The following is a 27,639-nucleotide window of genomic DNA, read 5'->3' as shown; positions in this document are numbered from 1 at the left end:
TGCAATGATTTCCTGCGATTGAATTGCTTTATTTGTATTTTTTGGAGGCGCCCCTCTTCTGCTTCTTGTCCGTTTCGGTGACGCCTGCTCGTGTTTCTGTGTGTCCCTGCAGGAAACACGTTGTGTAAGTCAGGAAGCATTGCTGTCTTCGGGAACGTGGTGTACAGCGGACTGCTGAACGATCACCTCTGGCATTTGGGAGTGCCCCTCTTTACAAGACTGGTAAGAGCAGCAGGCCCCTCTGTGCACACTTACCTTCATTTTTGTCGGAAGAATTTCACGCGCTTGTGTGGAATCTAACAGGTGTGGAATTCCCTGAAGCTTGTAATGTTGTTTTTGATGCCTGCTCTGTTGACATGTGTTAGTTAAGGTTAAGACCTGGATGTGAATCCTCTGCTGTGGATGTAGGAGACGAGGAAAACCCACCACACACACACACACACACATACATTTCATATTAGACTTTTTAAAAAGCATAACAAAGATGTTTTCTCTGGCCTTAAAGTGCAGGTGAGCCCACCTATGGATTCAGTTCTTCCCCAGCTGGCTGGCTGGGTGTGTAGTTAGTAGTGCTGAAAAAAGGCTGGCTAAATAATTCATGAAATTTAGTTTTACGGTAAGAGTTTTATAAAAATTACAAGGTTTTAATTAAGAACCGGAGCGGCTGAAGCTTGCATTAAGAATTCATGATAAATGTCTATCCCTAATTGTCAAAGGGAAAGTGAATGTTTGTTTTACACTTAATCTCGCTGATGGTGGAATGTGAGCTTAGGAGATTCTTGTGAACATAAACACGAAGGATCACAGAGCGATATTCCAAAAGATGAAATCCAACGAAGCCCTTTTCCTTCTTGTTAATTACCCTCTTTCTAAGCAGGTCGCAAGTTTTCATCAATGTTTATTATTGATTAAATCTGTCGTTGTTGCTGTCATTTATGAGTCAGGAATTAGCGTTGATTGGTGCACAAGGGTTGCATATAATTGGGTTACATTAAATAGATAATTCAGCTGATCTCATAAATGTCTAATGTGAAGCCTTGTTTGATTATCAATTAATGTCAAACGGAGATGCAAGAGGCTGTTAGGAATCCTGTTGGGTTTGCTTGTGTTGCATGTGGCAAAGCTACTCTCATTGCAGCTGTAAGAAGAGCCAGGAGTTTCTACAGTGAAATATATATTTAATATTGTATGCGCTGGCAAATTCAAAGTAACGCTGAAGCACGCGTGCACAGCGAACGCTGGTAAACAAGTCTTTAAAAGATGTAACAAAAAGAAGGACATCAAACGCCACAGGTAACAGAGCTTTGGCTTCTAATTAAACTGAAATTGTTTTTTGAGGAAAATGTGCCTGTTGTTCTTAGCTATAAAGAGTAGAAGGAGGGAAATGATTAAAATATTTCATGGCTCAAAAGTCACTTCATGGTGCCTTTTTCAAAGCCGAGAGTTTAATGGAGTAGGATGCTTAATTACTAGCATATTTACATTTTCTCCGACAAATCCTCCCACGAAGAGAAAGCTGATGGAAAATAACCACTGCGTGACTCTGAGAAGACTTTACCCGATGACATCGTGGCATTGTGAATATATGGTAAAACACATAAAAGATGGAGACAGCCACCATTGCATCCAGGTTGGTTTGGTGTGTTTCGAAGCTCGGGGGCAAGTCGCTCACTGACGAGCACCCATGCAGACAGTCTATGAGGATGGACTATCCAAGTATTTCAGTTTTTGTTGGTATTTGCAAGACAGATGTGATGTAAAGGAATGACTGTGTTGCATTATGTAAATGTTAACCCGACATACAGCTGCTTCTAAACCAGCCTCCATATTAATATCTAAGATGTTTACTGTGGACTGCCTGAACAAGCTGAAACACATGCTTCAATAAATATAATCCACAATACATTTAGGCATGCAAAGTCACGTGAAAACAAACAATTATAGGTGGAAGTATGTAACACGAATGAGGTGATGTGCACAAATGTTTAAAGTAAGCATTTCATAATAATATATTATAATATAATATGTACATATAACAGACATAATGTGGCATTCGTGCAGCTTATTGATGTCACAATGCAAACAGGCCTGGAGGATTAACACAAACAGACCACACACGGTGTGCTCGCAGTGTGAAGACACCTAATCCCTGCTGTCATTAGGTTAACATCCTCCGTGTCCCTCCTTTGCACGCCGAGCAGCGGCCGAGCTCTGAGCCCGCAGGAGCACTCGTTGAAGTAAAAGGTTCGACTCCCGGCTGTGCCACGAAGGTGCGGCCTTGTGTAGCGCTCAGTGTGCCCGCTGCTGACACACTAGGTCTGCCCAGCAGTGGTATCAGCATGACACGCGGCAAGCCTTCACATCCCCAACACACAGCCCCTAATTACTGCACAGCCCTGCCAGTTTGTACCCCTAGGCCAGTACTGACTGCTCAATGCCAAGATGTAAACACTGCATTATTAACACGACATACAGTCTGTGCACACGGCTAGGTTTAATGTACTCTACGTATGTCTACATGGAGACATTACTTTAGTGGGATTCTTTATGCGAAAGCATACAATGAATTTATTGTCTTCCAGACAGCGAGTTCCAAAATCACCAGATGGGCGATTTGCTGCGTATAGGGTAATGTATGCTTACAAATGATGTTTAATGATATCTTCCAGGGATAGGAAGCAAAACATTACCATTTTCAAGGCTAAATATGCAGGCTGTGTCAGAAAGCAGGAGATACAGAATTAAGTAACACACTGTCTTTTTTCTTGTTATTTTATGCATATTTATTGGCTGCCAGAGCGTCTTGATGGCATTACACAATATCTCATTTTTTCTTTATGGTAAATCACAGTCCAAACATAAGCTTTCCCTACTTATCACCAATTCTAATATATTTTCATATGAAAAATCTCTCATGTGAGTATTATTAGCAGAGTGCTCTGCCCCTGCAAGTGCCGCAACTTCCTGCCAGTGCGAGAATAATAAGGGGATGGAAATGTAATATGAAACTTTTTCGCCACAAAAAATGTAGAATATGCTGAAATCTGGATGCTTAAAAAGACACAGAGATAAAGAGTAGAAAGGGCTTCGTTTTAGCTGCTTGTTTCTGTCTGCACGGCCTTTCCCAGCGCCCTTTCCTCACGTGATGTGTGCTGTATAGAAATGTCAATACCTACCTGTGGAGCTGATGGAGACCCATAAATCGATAAAACGAGCATAGCTGCAGATCCTTGGCCACCAAGTTGTAAAACTGGTCACTCCATAAAGTGAAGTGTGTGATTAGAGAAAACCAGCCTGGCAGCATCAGAGTGGAGCCACCGTCTTCCTTCGGGGCTCGCACCAGCTCGGACCACTCGGGGCCGGGCCGGGCCGAGCGTTCGGGCGAGCTGGCCGTGACTATAGCCCAGAACCCCGTGGGGAGCTTGCAGGGATGAGAGTGAGAACTCTCATTGTCTCCTCTGGTGTCTTTCTAACGACAAGATCCGAGTGTGGCTCGACAGAAGATGCTCTGTAAGTAGCGGCCCCGCTACGGACGAGAGGTGAGATCGTCATAAAATATTAAGACGGCAGATCTCGAGCCGATGACGGTCGGAGACAGACGGACATTTTAGGCAGAACACTCTGTGTGTGAGGCCTTCACTTCCTCTTCAGTTTGAAAGCTCCATCTTTATAATGGATGGCAGAGTCTCTGGGGAGTGTCTAGACTATGGTGGGAAATCTAAATGGTTGGGAAAGCCACTCCAATGCTCTGTAAGTAGTGTGCAGTATGGGAGAAATGCAACTCAGAGAGGTGACAGGAAGAAGGGAAAAGCATCCCAAACAACACCGTGTTTACCTGCATTGCACTTCCCCTGGTAACGGGCGTAGATTCCTAGACAGGAGATGCAGACTTTACGTAATGCTTAAATGCCCTCTGATTCTTTTCTCCCCAACCCCAAGTGGCCTTAGCTCCAGACCGCGATGCTCTCTGTCCACACCTACACCCACCCCCACCCGCTCTCCAGTCTGTCCTGCTTTTTTTTTCTTTTTTGCCTCCAAACTCGTTCTTTTCCTCCTTCTCTCCCCCCTCAGTTATTTATGAGCACGACTTGAAATAGACTTCAGTATTTGATAAAAGCGTGATCCTTAATCTGAGTTGCCTGAGAAGTGCATTTCATTTTTATTTCCCATCAGAGATTGATGGAGGACTGGGGCGGTTATCCACTCTGTGATTGCTAATGTAAATCCATTGACTTCTGGTGGACATATATAAAGATATGGAAGCCTTGCATGTGCATCCCGTGCTACCAGCGGGGAGATTGCATGTGTGCAACGCAATGGAAATGCTGGATTGTGCGATGTGACAGAGAGGGGCGGTGTAAGAATTATATGGTGCGTGTCCTGATTTATGAAAAGCTTCTTAAAACATCACAATATTTGCAAAGTTACTAATTGCGGTTCTTTGCCTGTGTGCCATTTCATATTTCACCGCTCACTTGTGCTTTTTCTGAAGGAGGAGGAAAAAAATAAAACGGGTGATAAATTTAAGATGACAGTTACACCATATGAATGAGGCCCCTTGTGTATCAATTCGCTCAAAGCCAGCTGCAAATCTAACTCGGGCTCCTTATGTGGCAATTACTGATGGGTAACATAACCTGCATATATCTGTTCTGTTCATTAGGCCAATGTTCTCTATAGCTGGCAAATGTTCTTTAGGATCCTACAGCAAATTAGCTCATCCCCCAGGACGTCTTTTATTGGATGATCCGGCTCCAGAGGATGCCGCAAAACCACTTGAGCTCTCCGCAGCCTGCCCCGGTTGCCACAGGGTTAATATTTAAAAGCGCGAGCTCCCAGTCGTGTATTGATGATATGTTTTGAAAATTGCTGAGGCAGGCTCATTGTTACAGTGCTGTCTAGAAGATAGCCAATCCTCCCTCCTCCCCTCCCTCTCTCTCCCTCGTTCCCCTCCCCCTTTATAGCCGCCAGATGGAAAACACACTAAAGCATGTAATGTAATATAGCTTGGCACACACAGAGGTATTTCACACCAACTTCATCTGGCCTCTGATCTGCCACAACGCCACGTGAAAAAGGGTGCTTTTTTTTTTTTTTTACCGAAACAAAAAGGTCACCAAATTGCGAGTTCGGAGGAAAAGAGGGAAAAGAAAAGGCAGAGAAGCTATCGGCAGCTAAAAGTAGAAAACAAGTGGAAAATAGGCTGTGCCTCCCAATTGCCTGTGGCATATTTTAAGGTTTTCTCTGAGATTCTTTTTTTCCTTCAGCATCGCCTCCTTCTTCTTCTCTTCAATGAACTAAAACTGCCACAACTTCAATGCAACTCATCGCAGTCGCAGACGGTGAAAAGAAGAAAGGGGAGCGATCTGTTAGTCCTCCACTATCACCAGCATCATCCTCAACACAGCCCCCCACCCCCCTCCCCGCAGAGATCCCCACCACGACTCCCAGCTTCCTGCTCTACCCCCACCACCCCCTCCCTCACAACCACCCCCCCCTCCCCCCTCCACCCCCCGCCTCCTCCCCGGGACGCTGAATTTTACAGTACCGTCTGCAGGATCCCGGTTTGTTCGGCGCACTCCTCTATGCAGAGCAACACGGCTCCGGTGGAGGAACGCTGGAGGCAGCTGTCAAGCGCAGGCTGCTGCTCCTGCTGCTCTAGTTGAGCCTCGGTGCCGTACCGACTGATTTCACATTCACCAATAAGAGACGGCACAGGGGGGAGAGAGAGAGAGAGAGAGAGAGTCTTGAAGTGAGTGGTGTGGAGAGGCAAGTGGAGTGGAAGAGTGTCGAAAGAAAAAAGAGGTTACAACACCTCCCCAGCTCTCTTTCCTTTCTCCCGTCTGCTTTCCCCCCCTCTTTCTTGTGTTGGCTCAAAAGAAGAAGAAGAAGAGGAGAGAGAAAGGGCTCTTTTAAAAATTAACTGAAGAACAAGCTGCTTGTCAAGAGAAAGAAACGAAAAGAGAAGAAGTGCTGGGGGACCTCAAGTCAAGCCCCATTGAACAGTTGAGAGGGAGGGCTGCCTCAGTGGAACAGGGACCAGTAAAGCTCTCTGTCCAAACGTTCGGACTCCTCTTGACACCCACGCTGGCTGGACTGGTCCCAGCGCTTAGCCCCGCTCTCCTCCACCCGTCTGCCCACACCTGCCCCGATTCCACCATGATGATGTACTTTTGGGTGAGTACCGCACCGCTAAAGTGTGGGTATCTCCTCCTGCTCACACCGCTCCGGTATGCACAGAGTTGGCGTGTAGAACGTGTGTGGCGCATGTGTCAGAGCGTGTTGCAGCCCTTACATTATATACAGTGTGAGTTTGAGCGCGTGTGTGTGTGTGTGTGGTGCAGCGCCTCCCACATGCATGAACAGAGCTGATGGTTTTTCCACTCTCATGTGTTTTATTGATGTTGGGTTGCTGCAGCCAGAAGCTACAGAGGCCTGTGTTTACCCGTCACATTTGTTCAGCCTTTAAACGAAATCGGATGTTTGGGTGCGATTGTTATCCACGCCAATACCTTCACGAGTTCATCAACTTCCCCCCCGATTGTCAAACTACCCAGCATGCAGCTGAAACGGTGTCCCTCCGTCTGAGAACGACGCTCGGGGTCTTTCGGGGACACGTTGTGATTTCCTCGCCTGCGCTGTTTCCAACGCTTTTTGTGTGATATTGTTGTTTTCCTCGCCTATATATCTAAGTCAGGCAGAATTTCATAAATTAAATGGCATTAAGCACAGAATGAGGATAATTACAGATTGTTAACCAGAGCTGCTGATTAATTCTCTTTGAGATCATGTGTGATTAGTCAGATTGGTTTTGTCTCCTCGGTGGTTTGTATTCTCACCACAACAATACCCGCCCAACGCTCACTCTGCTTTTGCATTTGTGCTTCTTCTTCTTCTTCTTTTTTTAATCTAAATTTCTCACTGATGCACACTGCAGATCACTTTAATCCCCCACTGTTTTGCTAACTTGTATTTTGTACCTTCACAGAAATACAAAGTAAATGAATATTTCCAGCCTTGCCACTGTAAACAGTCTGAGCTGTGATGCAGTTGGAGATACGTCTCCTGCAGACTGTGTGTGTGTGTGTGTGTGTGTGTGTGTGTGTGTGTGTGTGTGTGTGTGTGTGTGTGTGTGTGGCTATTGATCGTTAGTTCAGATTTCTGGGGAGAGTGCATCTTTTTGGGGGAAAAGCTACTTTACAAGGATGACTCCATTATGAATGACTTTCTACTCGAAACACTTTTTTTAAAAATATGGAAGTGAAGCAAAACATGAATAACCAAAGTATGCTATGCACGCTATGAATGAAACAGCCCTGGCTATTGATTCAGAGCTCATGTTTCTGGAAAAAGAGGATGTTTGGGGGCCAAAGTTGCTCCAAGTGGTGGCGCGAGCTCACATTGGAGCCTCACGCGAAGCTCTCCTTTTGTCTCCGAGCAGAATGGAAGTGACAGGACAGTGTATGATTTCCAAATTATGCCATAACTAAAAGAACATAACGCAGCGTGCGGTGCTCGTGTGCTTTCCGAGGCCTCGCTGCAACAGAGGCCTCTTTGATACTCTGAGCTTTCGCCTTGAGATGTTTTCTGGGTGCTGATGCTTATTGAAAGAGGCTCATCACTGTCTGCAGCAGCTCACCGATCTCCACCTCCCGTTTCATCACGTATTCCCCCTCCGGCCGGTCAGAGTGATGACCACACGCAGATGTAGGCTGAACAGACCGAAGCGGTAATGCTGGCAGTTTACAGCCCTGCAGGCTCATCACTGTAACACGAGGCTCCGTGTACTGCAGTGGGCTTACTCTCATCGTGTTAGTAAAAAAGGGCTATTAGTAAAGGAGCTATTGCATCTGTGAGCGCATCCATTATGCTAAATTAAAGTTATATATCTTACTACTTTCACTTTCTGCTCACTTGAGAAGCAACATTATTTTGCTGAAAGCGTGGAGTCAATACATGACTCATGACTCGTTTCATCATTTTGCCTCTAAAACTTCAAAATCTTTGAAGACTCTGCATTTGTGAATGATCACAGAAGCCAAATGTCTTCGTGATGATTTTTCACCCACAGCCTAAAAAGAGGTCAATATTTCCACAACGAGAAAATCATACAAGGAACAAAGTGATGAGAATGACTGATTTTTAATTAACCACAAGTAAAAATAACCAAATGATAATAAATTCTTAGCTAATTTCTAGAAGTTATTTAATGTTTCCAGCTTTCAAATATGAGAATTCGTCTTCTTCCCACGTCTTTATCATTGTACATGGAATATTTCTGGCTTTTTGACTCTTCTTTGGACAAAATAAACAATATGACGAAGCAAACTTGGACTCATTTAAAAATAGGATGATTTTTTAAATACGTGTTTAGCTCACCAAATAATTATTGCCCCCCAAAAAAGAAGGAAATTTCAGTTTGTGCAGGAGCCTCTCAAACATTTTGCAGACAGATATTTTACACAGGAGAAAAATTTCCACTCGTAGCTCTCACGCAGATTTAGCTGATGTGGGCTTAACCTCGTCTGACGATGCAGACTGGCTTAAATATTTCCACTGTGCAGGAGCTGGAGCAACTTCCTTGTTGTGACATGAGCCACCATCATGTAAAGGTTTCTACTGGCCTTTAAGGATACCATACGATTTTAGGATTTAAGGAAAATTATTTGGAGGGCCGAGCCTTTGTTGGGAGTCACTCCTGAGATAATCGCATCTTTGAGTGTTTTAAAAGTTTAAAAAAAATATAAAGAGTCGGGCTTCCCACAGCACTCCAGGAAGTGGAATTAGAGAATTATGGATTTCTTCTCACCTTGTCTGAATTTTACGTTTCCTCGAGAAAAAAAAGGTAAAATTTGAAACACCCCAAACATTTTCTGGGTTACACAAAAATGAAACTGCCAGGGTGTAATAACACTTATGAGAAAACATCCCATCCAGGGAATGATTTACTATACCATGCCTGGAGTGTATTTCGTGTGTGTGCGCGGGGGTAAGCGAACTTGTGTTAGTCGGCCAGCATTTAGCTGCGAGAGGAGGGTGCGACTGCCTCCCGTTTGAACTGCAGGTGGTGAGCATTACCTGCGGTCCCTCCGGAGGCCTGTCAGCCGTGCATCAGTCTGGGGAACCTGCAAACTCCCCTCATTAGAATATTTATTCACCAAGCAGATGTTCTTATCCAGGGCAATTACCTTTGGCTTACATTTCCCTGTTGCCCACTGATATAGATGAATGTGTATACAAAGACGTCCCAGGTTATGCATGGGACCCTTGGGTGCCACCCACCATTCCCCGCATATGCGCGACGGGCAAGCCGGCGACCGTCTGGCCTGCCACGGTGTTCAACCTAAAACCCAAAATCAGCTCCACTGTGGTAATTGGAGGAAGTGGAGGCGACATCTCCTGCAATGGCCATGCAGTGATGGAAAGATGGCCTGTATATCATTCTCTCCACCCGGCTGTTCCTTTGCATTAGAGACAGAGAGAAAAAGGGAAGAGGCATGGAGTGGAGAAACCATGCATGCTTCTGTCCTCCCCTCAGTGTGATGAATAATTTAGCAGTGCAGGGCCCTTGCTGTCGAGTAGAGATGGTGGTAATGGGGAGACTGGATATATATGGCATGCCAAGGAGCGATGGTTTACGTTAGACTTCCCCAACCAACGCACTCAAGTGTGCCGCAGGCTGCTCACACGGCGTGTTTGGCCTGTATTAATGTTTTGTTTTTATTTATCGGGGAAAAAAACCGAACCAAACAACAGCAGACGTCGACGCGCGGCGGCTTGCGGCGGGGCTGGTTTCAGGCTCTGGAGCTGTGGCCATTAGCAGGAGTGCATTCCCTTTAGGCAGATGTTCAATCTCGGGCTGCAGTCAACCAAAGAACAACTTGGTTGACTGAAATTGTGCCTTCTCTTCAACCAATCAATTGGTCACGGGGGAAATAAAACTGCAGGTTATCGCTAGATTAGCTAAATTGGTCTCGGTGTACTCTACCTGCAGCCTTATTAGCCTAGATGAATTATAAATAAACACAAAACGTCTGTATTTATAGCACACTGAATCATGCTAGGCTCGTCGCTTTTATCCTTAAGCGATAACAGCAAAATCAGACGTCTGCTTTTATTTATGCTCAAAAAACCACACGATCCATTCGCTCCTGAGCTTCATGATTTCATTTTTCTGTTTTAATGCGAGAGGAAGTTTTACATCTAGCTCAGTTTACATGGATGTGCAGCAGATGCTAAGGCAACCTGTAAATAACGATCACACCAAATATTAATATTAAGATATATTTAAACCCAAAGCAGGAAGTCTTAAACACAAATTTTGGAGGGAAAGTGTAGCACAGACATGTTGTCCTACCCTTTCTAGCAGTGACTAGTCAACTAGATGATTGAATGTTGCTGCCCTTGCTAGTCTGCAATGAACAATGGCTGCAAACTGCTGGTTCTAAGACGCTACGATGTTCCGGTGCTGCAGTGCTTTGTGGGGACTAGCCTGCAGAGAAAAAAGGCCGCTACTGGTAGCAACGCTAAAGTTAGCCACACTGATCTGTGGCTAATCTGGCATCATGCTGTGCACTGTTATGCTGCGTAACGCAGCAACAATTCAACTCCAGTTTGATTAATAAATGTGATTTACAGTTTCAGAAGGCTTTGAGACACACGTACTGTATTTGTACAAACAGTTTAACCTGGCCTACGGGTTTGAAGTTAATTAATGCAGTTTTTAGGTGTCTTTTTACTTTAAATGGACTAGTTGGACTTTTCTCTCCCATTAACTGACGAGTAAAGCAGGATTTAGACGAAACGCAAACCCGTCGGTTAAGCTGTGAAATGCAAAAACCTGCAAAGTTTACGCACGGTCATCTGTTTTAGCCAAACGCAGTGTCGGTTAGTTTTGAGCCAGCTCTGATTAAGAAATGAAGTTTGGATCTCGCAGTCTGCCTTCAGCTGGGCAAGTTTTTCTTTTTAGAGGAAGTCTATTCCTCATGCTGCCAAAAATAATGGATTAATTCTCCTAATGAAAATAACACCAGCAATTGTCCAGCCAATCAGAATTGTGAGATCAGGTGACCAACCACTCGACCAGCGGACCTGAAGACCACAGCCTCGCTTTAATTAGAACCTGCATGTGGTGGAAGTGATATGAAGGTAGATTTTCTTAAAAGATTAAAGCAGTGTGGAATTTTTGGCCCAACTCTGTGCACATATAAGAACTCCCATATGCATTTCATGCGCATGCATGTGGCCTGGTTGCAAATGCTCAGAGAGATTCTGCGGCCTGACCAGCAGATAATGTTGAAATTCGTGATGGACAGCGTAAAGAGGCAGAGCTGATCAGCCATTCTGGGCAGGAGGGCAGCGAGTCCAGGCCGCTGGTTTCATATTGCAAGATGAAGTGCTCGCGATCGTTTGTTAATGTATTAATTGATCTGTGTCCTTAGACGGGCAAATCAGAAGTAGTGTCACGTAGGCTCTTTAGTACTCCCCGAGACGCCTTCATTAGCAGCTGCTGGCCGACTCTCCACCCCCATTACAGGACCGTGTTGCCACACACTTTACCTGACTGCTGTAATAACTTTAGACATTTCTATCTCCCCGGCAAGACCTCCGACAGCCCGAACAGTTTGAGGGCTTAACATCAAATGTGAGGCGCTTCTTTGAAAGGCTTATACTGCAGGTGATTCACCGCGGGGGGCCGTGTGCCGTTGTTTTGTCTGCTGGTTGTTGCTCTCTTTTCCTTGCGAGTTTGAGTAACGGCTGTTGCAATCAGTCATTAACTTCCAGCTCAATGTTTTATAATCTGGAAGGCACACATGCCTTTGTAGCAGGGCTGATGTAACGGCGCTGCTACAAAGCTGAGCTAAGGAAGCAATGGGAAGTACATCCAGGAACTGTGTTATCTCTTTAACCGCTAATACCAATGAGGTTCTAGCAACTTCACCGACGAGCAAATTGTATAGTTCTTTTCCAGTGTAATGCCAGCTGCATAGAAAATCAATTCAGTCAGAAAAATGAGGATAGTAGGCTTTTATTTTCCTCCTTTTTCAGGATAGCGGGGCTCCACCCTTTGTGCTCTGTGGGATCATTAGTAATCAGTAGCTTTAACATTAATTCTGTCAGCTTTTGGTCTCTTCCCCTTGGGGCTAATGGGTCTAGAGCCCAGCTAATTGTGATTAGGCTCTGACAGCAGGTTTTACTTGCAGGATTTTCACACCACAGTCCTCTTTGATATGAGCTGCACAGCTGATAAAGAGATTAGATGCAGGAAGAGAGAGTGGATGGAGAGGAGGGAGGCGGGAGGAGGTAGGTGTTCTTAAACTACAGAAAGACACCTACACGGGGGAAATCACTGGTGAGTTTAGCAGAGGAAAATAGATCCGGACGCAGTAAAAGCCTCGCGCTCGCTTATTGCACCTGCTATCATTAGCGCTTTTGTACACATGGTCAGCCTCCCAGGGAAAAGTCATTATCCAGCTGTGCTGTTATTTTTCTGCTGTTTTCTCCTAGTGGAGTGTGACTTCAGGGCTATAGCCAGCGCACCCTTTAATGCCTCCAACACAATAAAGGACTCTAGCCTTAATGATGTGGGATTGGATGGCCATGCCTCAGGTTGTCCGGGGGCTTGTGAGCTGTTACTGCGAGCGGCCATTTTGCCTCGCCGCCGTCGAGGCTCCGTGTCAATTCAAGCCCAGCCATTCCAGAGGAGGCAAAAATAAAAATCTGATTTAATGATTAACTGCGGCTGCGTTGTTTAAAGGGCCCTGACTCGCTCTCTCTCCCTTTCTTCAGGCGAGCGAGAGAGTGAGGGAGCCCAGGCTGAAAAGCAAAACAATGAGGAGTGGAAGGAGCCAGCGAAGTAGTAGGATGGATTGTTGCCAGTGCACGCCAAGTTGCCAAAACACAAGGCGATATCGTCTGTTTTTCGCTCTTGACTGAGTGAACAATCCTGCACGAGTGAATCAGGAGACGTGCGATTGTGCAGGATGATGTTCAGACGAAAGCAAAGCACACATTTTACGTCTTAATGACTCGGAGGATTAAATATTAAGGTTACGGCAAATGAAACCGGAGCAAAAGTTCAACGATTTCTTTATTTTTTTTTCCCTCCAAATTTTAAACATCTGATTTTCAGCAGCAGGACGGCGAGTGAGTTTGCGCATCGTAGCGTTTAGATCCCGTAGCCTAAAAACGTCTCAGTTCACACGGTGTGAGGGAAGAAGAGGCTGCTCACTATTACAGGACGTTCCCTTTCCTCTCTTCCTTCATTTGAACAGAAAGACCTTCATAGCTGAGTCATATGCTGCTAATTCTATTTTTCAGCCTTGTTATTAATTTATTCAACTTTCCGCGGTTGCCCTGTTGCACCTTCAGTAACTCCACAAGTCTCTCACGGCAGTCCTTCATCCTGCTCGGCTGCATTGCAGTAGAAGGCGTGCACGCCGCTAACACGCCTGTGCTGTAGATATTGCCCTGAAGTGTCAGCTCTCACATACAGAAAAGATTGGAGGAGAGGCCCCTGTGAGAATGGCAGCAACATATCCGCTGGCAACCTGCCACGGATGACAAGAAACCCACTCCTGCCCTCTCTCACAGCAACAAATGTAATTTGAGTGTTTTCCCCAATTTTAGACTCGAATACTCGAAAAGAATTTTTGAGTTGTAGTAAAATTAAATGGAAAACCTGTTGGAAGGTTTATTTATTTTTTATCAGCTTTATCACTTTAGTTGTTTTTAGTGTTTTTTAATTTATAATGAAGGGAAATATTTGAAAAGATTTAAAGGGGTATTATCGTTGAAGGTAAATGACTTACTGTCGTGTGGAAGTAAATGATAGTTTAAGTGTTAATAGTAGTTTTCATAGATAAATTGTTTTTAATACTTTTAATGCTTTAGGTTCCATCCACCCTCTGCCGTTTGTCCGGGTCGTGGGGGGAGCAGCTCCTCCTCCTTCAGACCTTCTGCTGGGACACTGAGGTGCTCCCCAGTCATGTGTGTTTTATTTGTTTTATGCCCTTAAATCTTTTGGGATGTTGGCCTAATTTTTTTCTGTTTCTCCCAGAAAAAAAACAAACAAAAAACAGATTTGCTGTGTGTCACCTTTCACCTGTGCGTCAGTTCAGGACCAGCAGGTGTATCTGTTGCTTTCCTCAAAGATATAGATGTCAGTTTGGAGGGTTTTCGTAACCCAAAGGTACTTCTACTGTACTTCTACTGTACAGTAAAATACACACATATCTATTTGATTAGCTACCATATTTGTAAGACACTGTGTGACTGAAAAACCAGAGCTCAAGCTTTGGAAGTGCTTTCAGGGATACATGCTCAACTGCTGTTTCTCTGTCTGTATATAATAGGACATTTCTTAAAATTAGCTTATGCCTGCACCTGCTTTGTGTCAGTATGCCGGTGCCAAATATTTACATTTTTACTAGAACATGTCGATGTTCTAAACAGATCCCACCTCAGCCTGGACCGCATTCACTGGAGCACGGTGGCATTTATAAAACACATGGCAGTAAAACCAAGTGAACAAACCTTATGTGTAGAAGAAGCAGCAGAATGCAAATCAGTAGCTGTGGATAGTACTAATACATGAATGTGACACATTATCTGGGTTCTTCTGGTCTCAGAATTGGCCTCTCGGGGCGACGGCCCGACGGTCCATATACGGTAATAGCAATAACCCTGTTTTACCATATCTGGTTGAAATGTGTCTAATTTCTTGTTATTTTTGTATATTTGATAAACAGAGTGTTTTTTTTTCTTTTTTGGGGTGGCAGGGGTGGAGGGGGGTAGGCGTCAGAACTGTATAATTAGCATAATACACACACAAACACCATGGTCAGCTTATTGCAATATTTTGTGTTGTTAATATTGTGTTTGTTTGTATTAGTACGAGATCCAATATTGTAAAAACCCACTATACTCGCATCTAATGCAAACTATTCGGATACTTACGCAGGAAGCATCCGAGTAGTTTTTGTGCTGCTTTTGAATATTGCAGTTAATAAGACTGCAAATCCAAATTCTGCACAGTCGCATGGTTCAATGAGAGAGTATAGCATGCATTGTTGGGCAACAGTCTGCAACACTGGTGTTTTTCGTACATATGTTTTTCTATATGGGTGCAAAGACTGTGTTCAGAGCTTGTTATATACTCTTCTCAATCAATGGCAGCCAGTATAACCCCCTCTGTCACGTAAAAGGGGGTTAAGAAACAGTGTGGCACACAGGCTGTAAAATTAATGGTAGGAGAGTGACATTAGTGTTATAGGTTATTGACCGATTTCATGGAATTTATGACCCTAATCGAGTGGCAGTGTCAAAGGGAATGAAGCAAATAAGAGTGGCGCTGACAGCAGAGCTGCGCTGTGGCCACTGGACACCACAATTTGAGCCTTCCCAGTAAATTGTGGCCGGGACTTTATAAGTCTCAGCGGAGGCTGCTTTCACTCCGCCTGCCCGGGTCCCGAGGCCATGCCCCAGGCCTACCTCCATCCTCCAGGTCAGACACAGGCAGTCTCAGCAGATGATGAGAAATGCTACTTCATCTCACCTCATGTCAGGCTTGGCCTCTCACGGTGTCAGCCGCTGTCTGCGTGTGCATGCGTGTGTGTTTATGTGCATCCACTCGTGTGTTCGCGCTGCTGTCAGAGTGATTTTTGACTGTGTTTGTCTGCGGTGGGGGAGGTGTTCGTTCTCATGTAGTTTTCATGATCATTATATAACCTGCAGTATATTTGCAGCTACTGGTGTCTATTTCCATCCCTGTGAGAGCTGGTCAAAGCTCCTGTTTAAGCACCGACTAGAAACAGAAATATTCAGCAACGCGCAAACGGCCAGCCCCATAAAGATGATTGAACTCCCGCTGATAAATAATTCTTATTGAAAACATGGTATAATGTGACAGCGTTGTCATTTTATGAGAAAAAAATGAATACAGGTGAGAGGATAACAGGACTGTGGCCAAAGATTCCAAACACCACTTTTTGTTTGGTTTGTTTTTTACTGCCCTCAGCTGCTTTGTGCACACAGTCTGTGCCGTGACACCACAGAAGAAGAGCTGTCATACGTACGCTTTAATAAAGATAATGTATAGACGTTTCTTTGATGTCAGTCGAGGGTCTGCTGAAAAAGAAACCCAAGAAGCATATTTTCAAAAATCCATGCTGGCTACTTTTTTGGGACTGCTTGCTGAGTGACTGCAAAGCTACCGTCACAGTTTACTTGTGACCCTCCAATACAGTTAAATTGATAAGGAGCTCTTTATACTTTAGTATCTGCTTATTGCCGTCCTGCAGGGGGATTCTCCAAAATATAAAAGGGAATTTTGGATGTTTTGGGAAAAGATCCAAAAAGACTAGTAGCCGTGCAAAACAGAATTTCTAAATAGTTCTGATAACACTTGACATGCGTGGCTCAGACATGTCATAACTGTGCAATAAGCTAACCAAATGCCAACTTCTAAATGTGCTCTTAAATCATTTGTGCAGCTGCACAGAGCGAGCGCTAAACAGAGGGAATGAATTAAAACTTAAAAAAGACTCTTCACCCGCTTTCATTCATCTAAAAATAGAAGCTGACATTATCTCGTTGTTAACAACTTGAATCGAACCTCCCAGCGAGCGGCGACTCGGTGCTGCTTCTTTACCTGGGGTCCTTGGTGCTGCGTGAGGACGGTCAGCTGTGGCGCCGCCGCCGCCGTTCTGCCCCAGTGCTCTGTGGCTTTGTGTGGCTCTCTAACCTGCTTTAAAAGCCCTTTAGTGTGCTTCTGACATGCTGCGCTATCACATCGTGGCCTCGGCAGAATGTATGGAGCCATTCAGACACTGTGCAGAGTGAAATGAGTTTTATCCAGCGGTTGACGATTGAATGTAATGGCGCTCTCTCCGGGGAGCAGAGTTTTCCATCCACTGATGTTCGCACTGATACGACGCAGCTCTGCACTGCTGAGGAACAGCTTGGTCTCAGCTCTTTTAAATTATGCATTTTCATGACTAGAATATGGGAAGCGAGCGTACCACTTCTGGACGTTTGCATTAAACAAAACGGATGCAGTCTCTTGCGCGTTACGTAATCTCTACGCACGTGGCTGCGTTGCTGTCGTTGCATCCTTCTTTTTCTTTTTGACTTTTTTGATTTAGATGCAAAAATCCGAATGAAAGCTGTTTTTCTCCGGTTGAAAAAAGAGAAAACATTAAACGGAAAACGATTCCGGATGGGAATAAATAGCACTGATGGTTTTTGAGCTGATGAATGACATGTAATAAAACTTCATATCTATACGAATGTCATCGTTTGGGATTTGAGGGCATCCGTGACAGCTTAATTCTAAGAAACAACCAACGACAAACAGAAAATAAATTTCTCCGCCGCGCTGATTGATGATGTGCCGACAGTCCCCCCCCACTCCCCCGCTGTTTTTCATATAGTGATGAACATATAAACAAGGACAACCCTTTCCTCTTCTCATCATCAGCACCGCTCTGGTATTTGACAGAGAGTGAAGTGGTGTGCTTTTTAATTAAAAAGAAAATTCAATAACCTTATCAAGACTTGCCATTTTAGTTTGAGGAGTATCGATCAGCCGTTCAGTTATGCAGATCTGCCGCTTTCATCTTCTGGGCAATTCTGCACGGTGGCCTCTGGTTACTGAAAAGATCTCATTTCAGAAAATCTATTTCATATATTATTCAGGTTATGTTTAGTTCGGCTTACAATACAATATTCAAATATGTTGTCTTGTCATGTGCGGCGTCTTAATATCACGGGCTGGAGGTTAAAGCGGCGCGACGTGGAGCTGTGAGGCGTGTTAGCATAAAAGTCTGAGCAGGTGAGCGCCATCGCCCGGGATTCGGGACGAGATGGACAAACTCCCGCCAGTCAGAGGGGGGAAACTGTGCCACTGATGATCTGTCGCAGCAGTAGGCTAATTGCCCACACACCTCCGTGTATCTCCCTGTTTCTTCTCCTTTTTTTCCTCTTTTTTTAATTTCAATATGTCTGCTAATGGAATTAAAAACATGTTGCCAGGGGTCTTTTGCAATTTGGAAAATAAGTCCATTAAGTTCATTAATTTAATAATGGGCAATAATAATGAATAAAAAGTATTGCTCAATTAGAGGGGAGCGTACGGTTGGCTGTTTCACATTCATTCGAAATCACCTCAGTGTGCAATAGCTTAATGAGATTATAATGGAATTGATATCGCATAGGTAGTGAATTAAACCGTTACCAGAGAACCCATTAGGAATGAAAGTCTAATCCTGAAACACTTGTCACAGCTAAAATAGGCTTCTACTTTTGTTATTAGCCGTCAATCGAAGTGGCGGGCGCTGAAGGTGAATCTCCTGTGATGCTGGCCGCGACGATGATGATGATGAAACCCAGCGATTCTCCTTGATGCGCGTTAATAGCGGCGAATGTCAGGCGCTCCCTCGGCATTTGTTTGGTACTGTATCACTGCTGTATTGGTGGCGTTACACCACCGCTCGGGTTTCATGGCGAGTGTTTCCAGACCAGCAAAGCTGCTGAGGACTTCAGTTAAAATTACACAGACAGCACATTCATAGTAATCTAAAAAGGTCAGGATAAATTACACTGCTTATTTCAGTGAAAAAGGCGGGTAATGTGATCCGCCGTGAGTAGTTTTTCATGCTGGCCCCAGTACATTCTCTCTGGGCTTATGGCGCAGATTTGACTCTTTGACTTTTACACGCTTGACACTCGATGTCAATTTACCGTCTCGTTTTAAGACCGGGAGGGACCGGCCGAGATGAACTTTTCCCTTTCTCGGGATATTACAATAATTTGAGGTGTTTTATATCCGTAATGGCTTTTTTACAGGAACACTTAAAATAATGTGTCGTTGGAGGATGTTGTTAAAATCAGAAATAGATTGGTTCATAATTTAACTTTTCATTTAATGCGGGTGCAGCGATACACCTTATAAATCCACATTATCAGCAGTTTGTGCAGCTTCAGCAAGGCAAGCATGTCAAAATGTCTTATTAGTGTCACTCTTAATGTACTATATATAATGTATAATGTCCTATATATAACGGATTCAATCAAAAATGAGATCCCTGCAGTTTGAGAGATGTGGAATCGTGATATTAATCAGGGAAAAAAGAAACAATTTGCAGTACTTTTTAAAGGCATGCCCTTGGCTGAAAAATGAGCACATTCCTTAGCCCGAGCCATCCTCCTCTTCGTTTTTATACTGGAAGATATAGTACAATAAAAATGATTCACATTGCTATTTCTGTGTTTTTAAAGTGGAGAAACTTTAGATTTTCCACATAAGATGCTTTCATGAATTTACAATGAGCTGTAAAATGAATGTAGCATTTTTTTTTATTTATTTTTTTTTGAACAAGTAGAAAAACAAGCAGCAAAGTAAATGACACGCTGTCCAAAGCATACAGGTGTTCCGACTTACTCAGAGTTCGGTTGCGTAAGCCGGTGAAATCTCCTGACACGCAGCACTGTACTTTACAACCTGAGTTTATTTCCTCATCCTGAGTCACTGTGGCAAAAAAAAAGCAGTCGAATGATGATTTTTGGAGGCGGCGAGGAGCAGGGATAGCAGCACTTTAAAAAACCCGAATTAATCAGCAGGATCGTCTGCGATATGAAAATAGGCCTGTTTGTGTTTGTGACTGAGAGGAAATGAAAGTTTTTAGAGGGAAAATGAGACAAAGCAACGAGGAAAATACCAGACGTACAAACTTGAGCAAAGTAAGAACTCTTCATAGCTGTACGTGTGCGCTCATGAGCGAACATGTGTGCGTTCTTAATTAATATTTAAGCCACCTTCAGCGTACCCTGGAAAGGAAGTAAAGGGGATTGTGTTCTCATGGATCCTTTAATCCTCTGAATTAGCAGTTTAATAACAAGAAGCCATTTGTAGATTAGTAAGATCAAGCTTCCGAGACGTGCTTGTGTACAATCTACTTAAATGCTTTGATTTTTGATGTAGGAAAACTCCCCTCCAACACGCCGCATATACAGTGAGCGCGCGAGTGTGCGCTCGTAGCCGTCGGGCTTCTGCTCATATTATTTTATCGTTATTTCATTATGTTTAGATTGCTGCTGAAATGATTGAAGCAACGGGGGATTAATCAATAGCAGTTTTTGATTGATCAATATCATAAATCAGGCAAAAATGCAAAGACTTTATTGATGTCATCCTCTATAATGTGACAGTTTTCATCAGAGTATAAGAACGCTGCTGTTCATTCAGTTTTGTGATCTCAAAGATTCAGTTTTTCCTCATAGCTTAACTCGTGTTTTTAAAAGTTTTCATTGTTGCTTAGCAACTGTGTTACCCAGCATGCACCTGGGCATCTTTATTCCTGATCCTGCAGCATCATTTTGCCTTTGTTTTGGTGACATAGTTGCCATCTTTGCAGCAGAATTAGCATCAGAACATTCAAATCTGATGCGTAATTCTGTAATTCTTCTGGATCCAGGTGCGCAGGTGTCCCAGGAAAAGACCTTTTAATACTTCAGCATCTTACAAGTTTCTAAATTAAAAAAAACACTTGAATTAATTTTTACGGTTCATTTCCTTTTTTGTGTTTTTGCTTCTGTTCTCTGTTATTCGCACACTGCTGAAGCCTTATGTTGAATGTAGTGCTATACCTCTGCGAAGCACTCGATGTCTGATGGGTGCTATATAAGTAAATTGCCTTGCGTATCCTTTAATAAGGTAGCGACTTTAAAAGACCTGAAATCAGATGGTTTGCTAATGTTTAGTGTTTAATCAGCCAGTCGTGACGACGGTGTCCCCAATTCAACTTCCACCACATCGCTCGCGCTCTCTTTCATAGTATATGTATGAAAAAATGTATAATATTTACAAATCATTCGCAATGTTATAGTTATTGGCTTGAGTGTGTAGTATAAAATAGTTACTTAGATAATTATATATTATATTGCATTATGTATTTTATAATTGTCAAATAAGGGATGATGGGACCATTCTGACAATATTACAGGTGTTAAGGACGACTTAATGGTATCTTGTTATTCTGTGACCCCGCCTTCAGACACTGTTTGGTCTGAGCTGCTGGTGTCTCAGCGATAGACACGGTGTCCTTTTCCTGGGTGCTGTGATGCCGCTGGGACCAGTTGGATGGGACCTTTTGCTGTTGCGTTTTAACATAAGGGTAACTTTAAGCATAGCTTTTATATGTGCACATTACTGTCTTTTTCAAAATCTAACCACTGGTACTGGTGCATGAATCTAACCAATAAACCAGTGAGGCTAAACCTAATTACACCGGTGTTACTGTATAAAGTTTCAGCTTTATAATAGTCATCCAGTAATGTTTACAGCTGGATTACACAGTAATTATTAACTATTTACAATGTTTTAAGTTGAATTTTACAGTAAGCATCTGTGTGAAGTCCATAGAATAATTACAACATTTTTATTAAGGAATAAGCAACTATGATTTTTTTCCATCATTTCAATGTTAAATAATTATTAACTAAAGTAGTTGAGCATTTATTAGCAGTGGATATTTGAAAGTGTTGCAGGATGAGTTATGCTGAGCCAAAGTAAAGTTTTCAGTGTAAATGTAAAGTTTGGTCTGATGATTGATTTGATTTAATTACTGTGTCATGCATAAATTGTATGCTCAGGCCGAACAGGCTTACAAAGCACCAGAGCGGGAGCAGCAACATAATTACAAATAACAGTAAACAAACAGTCCATCCACAAAGGTAGATTCATTTGAGCTTCACAATGATACATCTTTAACGTGGCGTTCAACGTCGAGGTCAGGGTTGGTTTTTATCAAAGAGCGAGTGCTGTCCACCGCCGGTATGACTGACGTTAGCCTGCTGACCGCAGGGGCAATAAAACAGTCTGGAAAACCTGCGATCAATTTTATGACTTTTCAATATTTTTGAAAGTAAATTAAGTTGTTGTTTAAAAGCTCAAAGCTTCCCAGCACTTTGCATACAGCTGAATAAGCGAGTACATTACATAACCACTAAATAAAGCTTTTTAGATTCATGTGTATCAGATAGGTTTAATTATTATTTGTATTCCTTCCTGATTACTTATCTCTGGTTAAACTATAAAAAGCCTGAATAACTTGAAGCTAACGTTGCAGTGTTCAGATATATAGTACTGTATCTGGTTTGTGTGTGAGCCTGCCTCGCTATGTGTGTACAAATACACTGGTGTGTTTTGCATGAGCACACACACACACCTAGATCCCATCTCCTCTATCGGTGCTCGGCGTCATCATTTGCCAGTGATGACAGCCGCCTCTATTTAACCCGCTGCAGATCAGTGTGTCAGAGCTACCGTGTTTCTAATCATCCCCACGCAGAAAATCTCCGTCTTTGTTGGCGTTCGCTGATAGCGTCGGTGTTATCCCCGACTCTCCCACCCGGCCAATATCAGAGATTGATTGCTTTTGTCTTGTTATCGGGGTCGTTTAGGTGAGATTGACACATGCTTGCAGGATAAGGAGGCTCCAAGGGGCTCTCAGACTGGGGGGGGGGGTCCTCAGTACGATACGGTGGCACGCCGTTAAACATGCATGCTGACCTGCATTAAATGTTGATGATGAATAATCGGCTGCATCATGGGGACTGTAAATAGGTCAAAGTGGCTTCACCGCGCCTCACTTTGTTTTTGAAGATATGCATTCAATCAGACGCTCGCTGCGTCTGCTCCTCTGTTTGGAGCTGCAAGCACATCCTCAGCCTTTCAGTCCACCAAGCTGAAGCAGAGCAGGAGAAATAAAGACCTCAGTCGGGCGAATGTTTGTTGCACACTGAATTTTCTCGGCCACTCTGCTGCTTGGCGGTTGCCGGGCGGGGTGGCTTCATGCTCTGCACACTAGCCACACATCCTAAATAATTCACACTCTACTTGAGAATTCTCCAACGGACTCACTGCCGCCATTAGACACTCTCTGGCTGCCAGTTTTTCTTCTTCTTTTTCTTTTTTTTTTCGGGGCGCTTGTTTTTCACATTCTGACTTCAACATTACAACCAGAGAAGAAGACGGCGTGGAGGGGTGTTGAGGAGGGGAAGAAATGAAAAACGAGTAATATCTCGGGTCGATGAGAGTTCATGGACAATCCAATATATAAAAGCGAGTTTACATGCATAACACTTCAACATTAAGATTTTTCACAGAGTTCAGCATATTTTCAACAACTCTCCCTCTACTAGTTTTTTTTTTTTTAATCTGAGACGCCTCTTTGACAATGTCTCCCTCATGCAAAATGCATGAGCGCTTGTGGATCGATACAGGCCCTTTAATCTCTCTACATAGACAGCTCCCGCACTCAGGCGTTGAACCCACACCCATGGCTGCCACCGCTGCAACCCAGATCAGAGGCCAGGAAGAGGGAGAGCGATCTGCTCAAGCCACGAGGGGGTTTTCAGCCTCTGAGGTGGGCAGGATGACTGTGGACTGTCTCCAGCATCTTCCAAACAGCACTTGGCCCATACCTGATGCTTCCCCAAGACATTAAAGTCTGCTTGCAAAACAGGTACTACAGCTGGAGTGGAGGCTTGAAGAGTACTTTTTAAAACTCACCACCGGTGGGAAGAACTCTTTTTGTGTGTGTGTGTGTGTGTGTGTGTGTGTGTGTGCTACTGTATTTGTGCTTCGAATACACCACTGTTGCTACTACTATACAGCATACAGCTATAATTCTTTTACTCTGTAACAAACTAATCTCCTGAACTGACATTGAGGCCCAGAATTACCATCAGCAGTGTTTACTCAAGGGACAAGTCCCACGTAGTTTTGTTTTTGTCAGCAATTCCCATTAAAAGAGCAAAAGACCACCACGAACCGATGCAACTAACAAGTATCCAGAGCTCATTCCTTTGTACCCCAGAACTCCTTTGTTGTCCTAAAACCATTAAAAATACATCAGTGAGCAACAGTGCTGCATGTGGGTGGCGTGTTCCTTCATTAACACCAACACACACCCTGTACTTTATTTATACAGACCCCTCTTGTTGCCCCAAATATACCAAAGGTAGATTAATCCGCCACAGAAAATAGTCCCAGACCTGAGGAAGGAGACTCTGTGTGGCTAAGACGTGACACCGCCTTCACTCTACAGCTGAAATCTGCAGAGCGACGGTGGCGTCTGCCCCTAAAGAGCCAATCAGCAGCCGAACGGGGAAGCATAATGTAGACAGGAGAGCACAGCCAAGGTTTACAACAATTTCAACTGCGTGGTGGCAGGTTTATCAACTCGTTATGTTAATTAAGATGTAGTTATGTATATTTCATAAGGTGAATTAGCCTCACCTTTGTTCTGTGCTGTAGTGGAAGGAGTCAGAGATGATAAGAGCACAGCCACGCTGGGCCGAACTGTAAATTCAACTGTGATGTGAACTTTTTGCACATAGTAGTAGAAATGAAACGCCATTTCCAGCCTTTTTTTTTTAGTTTGTGTGCTTTCTGTCACAAGCGTTTGCTCCTCATTCATTTAGATAAGGGCTTGGTCTTGTTAGCCCAAAATAACAGCCTGCAGGCCAAGTTGGCTGCAGAGTGGCAAGACTTGCTTGTAGAAGGACTTTGCTTAATGTATTAGGAATATTGCTTTTTGGCCTTTTTAGTGGAATTAGTTAATTGCAGGAAAATAAAAATGCTTAGTCTTATTCTCCCAGCTTTAAATGACAAACTATCCATTGAAGCTAATTGTGTGATTATATTCAGATTAAATCACTCTGAGTGGTCAGTGAGACTAGAGAAGTGCTATGTAAACGCCACTTCTTTCCATTTCATTAAGATTATTGGATTGGTATTTCTGATGGATTCAAATCTAACCAACATTTTAAACATTTGGTGGCGGGTCCGGAGGAAACTTATAATACACTCTAATTTCTAACAGTCGGCGCTAATGAACGAAGGGACAGTTTCATTTTATCATTACTGCGTTTTCCTTTATTTTGTTCAGCTTTGTTTTTTATGCTGTATTGTTATTTATGATTGTCCATTTTGGGCGCCTGGCGTTTTTATTTTGCCGTTTAAGTATATGAATGAGCCAACAGATGGATGCAGAGGCGGAGAAAGTGCAATATTTCCACCGAGCAGAGTAGATGTATAACATAGTACATATCGGTGTAAAATGGGATTTATAAGTACCTCGAATCTATACTTATGGATTGTGCTTGAGTAAATTGTTGTTCACCACTGAAATGGCATCACTCGAGAATACTACCGAGTGTTGAGAGATGTAAAATTAGGGTGTAAAACAGGTATTTCTGCAACCACTTCTAGGTTAATTCATTCTTCCTGTTTGGTTGTTTTTTCTTTATTAGATTTTTACAATAGAAAATTAGTTTGAAATGCTACAGCTTATTTGCCTTTGAGTTGAGATTCTGCTCACATGTTGGGCTGTCACAGACAGAGAAAGCCCCCCTTTCCTCAAATTTTACGTACAAAAGAAGATTGCCTCAGCTTCCTTTTATCAACACTTTTGTTTACTTAGGATGTGCCAAATGCAGGATTTAGTGTCACATTTGTCTGAGTGTCTGGCACTTTCACTGAGCTCGTACTTCAGCTGCTCTTATTATCAGCCATTTTGAAGCTGTTACTCATTTTGCCAGTCATTTAGTTATTTCTGAGGCATTGTCGTTTTCATGTCGAGGTACAGTCTGACTGCTCGCAGCTTTGATCATATTTTGTACAAACAGATTTAGGAAACAAAGCAGAAGCGCTGAAGGTTTCTTTGGAGCCTTTGCTGTTTGTAAATATTAAATGAGGGAAGAAACATTATTGCATTTAACTAAAGCAGACCTTAAAGGGAAACGAGGCCAAAGAAAGAAGAAAAAAACAAACCCCGTCATCGGCGTTTTGGAGCTTTTTGAAATCGCGCTCCTGTAAACTGTTGACAAACTCTTTTGATTAAGTGAAATGTGATCAGCCTGGGTGGCGTTTTAAGCTCTCGTAACTTGGACGAGGAGAGGAATTTGAAAGAGAAACTTAAATAATGAACATTAAAGAAAAAAATCTTTGAAAAAGACGAGCCCCTGAGCTGAAACTGAGAGCTATCAGTAAAGCGGAGTATATCCGGGCCCACCTCCGGATAATGTGTGGCAGTTTAGAAATGATCCGGTATGGCTGATGCATCAGCTCAGCCTCCCCATTGTCTTCCACCCTCAACGACTCCCTTCTTCCCTCCTCCACTCCCCATAATGCAATGCAGCTTTTGTTCACTCATTCTTTTAACCGTTTCTTTGGCTGCGAGTTGTCACGGCGGGACAAATTAAGGAAGCGGTAATAGGGTTATGTCAAGTAGACGGAGGTGCCGGCTCTGTGCGGATGCCTCCCTCCCTCTGTCTCCATGAAAGGTTACTGCACTCGCTGGGTTTTGTCTCCCCCGCTGTAATGAGAAAGGCAACAGACAAGCCTCTATCAGTCCTGCAACACCTACTGACAGATAGCATTTGGAGAGTGGAGAAAAAGAAGCATTAGGGAAAGAGCGAGCAAGCGTCACAGGAAGTAATACAGCAACACGAGCGTGAACGATGGCGAAGGACACGCTTGACCAGGAAAAACAATCCCTCTCTCCGAGGGTGCTGCGCTTTAACATTTACCTATATGATACCTTCATGTTTGTGTATGTATGTGTGTAATTTTCTTTCCTCCGGAGACGCGCCTTGCAGAGTTTGACACTTTAACATTTCCCATCGAGCCATCAATATTATGGCCTCAACAGGGCGGCATTAAAGCCAGACATCTTTTGAAATATTGAGCAGCGATCGCAGCATTTTGGTTCGGTATGATAGCGCATTCATGACTCCCACTCGGAGATATTACACTCACATTTCTTCCACCTCCTTTGGGCAAACCCTTTCTCTTCCAGCCGCCATCGTTCCAGGGCAGATGTCCGTGGAAAATCTGTATCAGCGTGCAAGTCCCCGTAGCTACGTTTTGATGGCGGTGGAATGGGAAGGATGCGGGGGGCGGGGGATGCTGCCCGCGATGTGGTCAGAGGGCAGGGTTGGATCACGGGTAACGACAGCAGATGCTCCGGGCGCTTCGTTCTACACAGAAGGGTTTTATAACCGCGCAGGTACCTACACGCCGAATACATCCACAGCCAGAGACGCTCCCACGGAGATACAAACGCTGAGGGAAACACATTGGGACTGGGGCAGAGTAACACACCCACGCAAACTTTATATTTAGAGCGTCTATTTAAGTAGCACTTCTAAAAACACAGGCTCTTACCAAACGCTGGTAGGAAAAAAAGGACTGTGCTACATAAAACATTTGGACTTTTGGTTCAAATGGTGTTTGAGATGGCAATTCAAAGGAGGGCACTGATTTAACCCCTTTGTTTAAAGCGTCCACCTGGAAAAAAATGTAAAAATCCCCAAATTTAGTCAAATCTCTGAAAATCTGAGCTCGACAGATAAGAGCACGTCTCCTTATCAGGTCCAGTGGTAAAGCAGATATTCACACATTAACTTTAGCCCACTGTAACGTATAAAAGGCCCCAGCCTGCACAACAATCTGCTCTAGAAACTGTAAAGTGGAGCTCTACCAAATTTGATGCAACACAATTGAACAAACAAATCCACTTTAGTGATTGTAGTAGTACTCGGTGGCCCCTTCAGTGATTGTGCTCTGCCTTG

At 43.6% G+C, this 27,639-nt stretch overlaps 1 protein-coding gene across 1 annotated transcript in view; it reads left to right on the top strand.

The window, feature by feature from the left end:
• Window positions 1-27,639, top strand: part of LOC116314305 (RNA binding protein fox-1 homolog 3-like) — a 254,196-nt gene that overhangs the window by 132,323 nt on the left and 94,234 nt on the right. The window contains exon 4 of the mRNA XM_039611446.1: window positions 113-222. Coding sequence (XP_039467380.1) covers window positions 113-222 — 110 coding nt within the window. The remainder of the gene's footprint in view (window positions 1-112; window positions 223-27,639) is intronic.

This window comes from Oreochromis aureus, linkage group 4 (genome assembly GCF_013358895.1).
Source record: "Oreochromis aureus strain Israel breed Guangdong linkage group 4, ZZ_aureus, whole genome shotgun sequence".
NCBI classification, from domain to species: Eukaryota; Metazoa; Chordata; class Actinopteri; order Cichliformes; family Cichlidae; genus Oreochromis; species Oreochromis aureus.
This window is presented reverse-complemented; position numbering and strand designations above follow the sequence as displayed.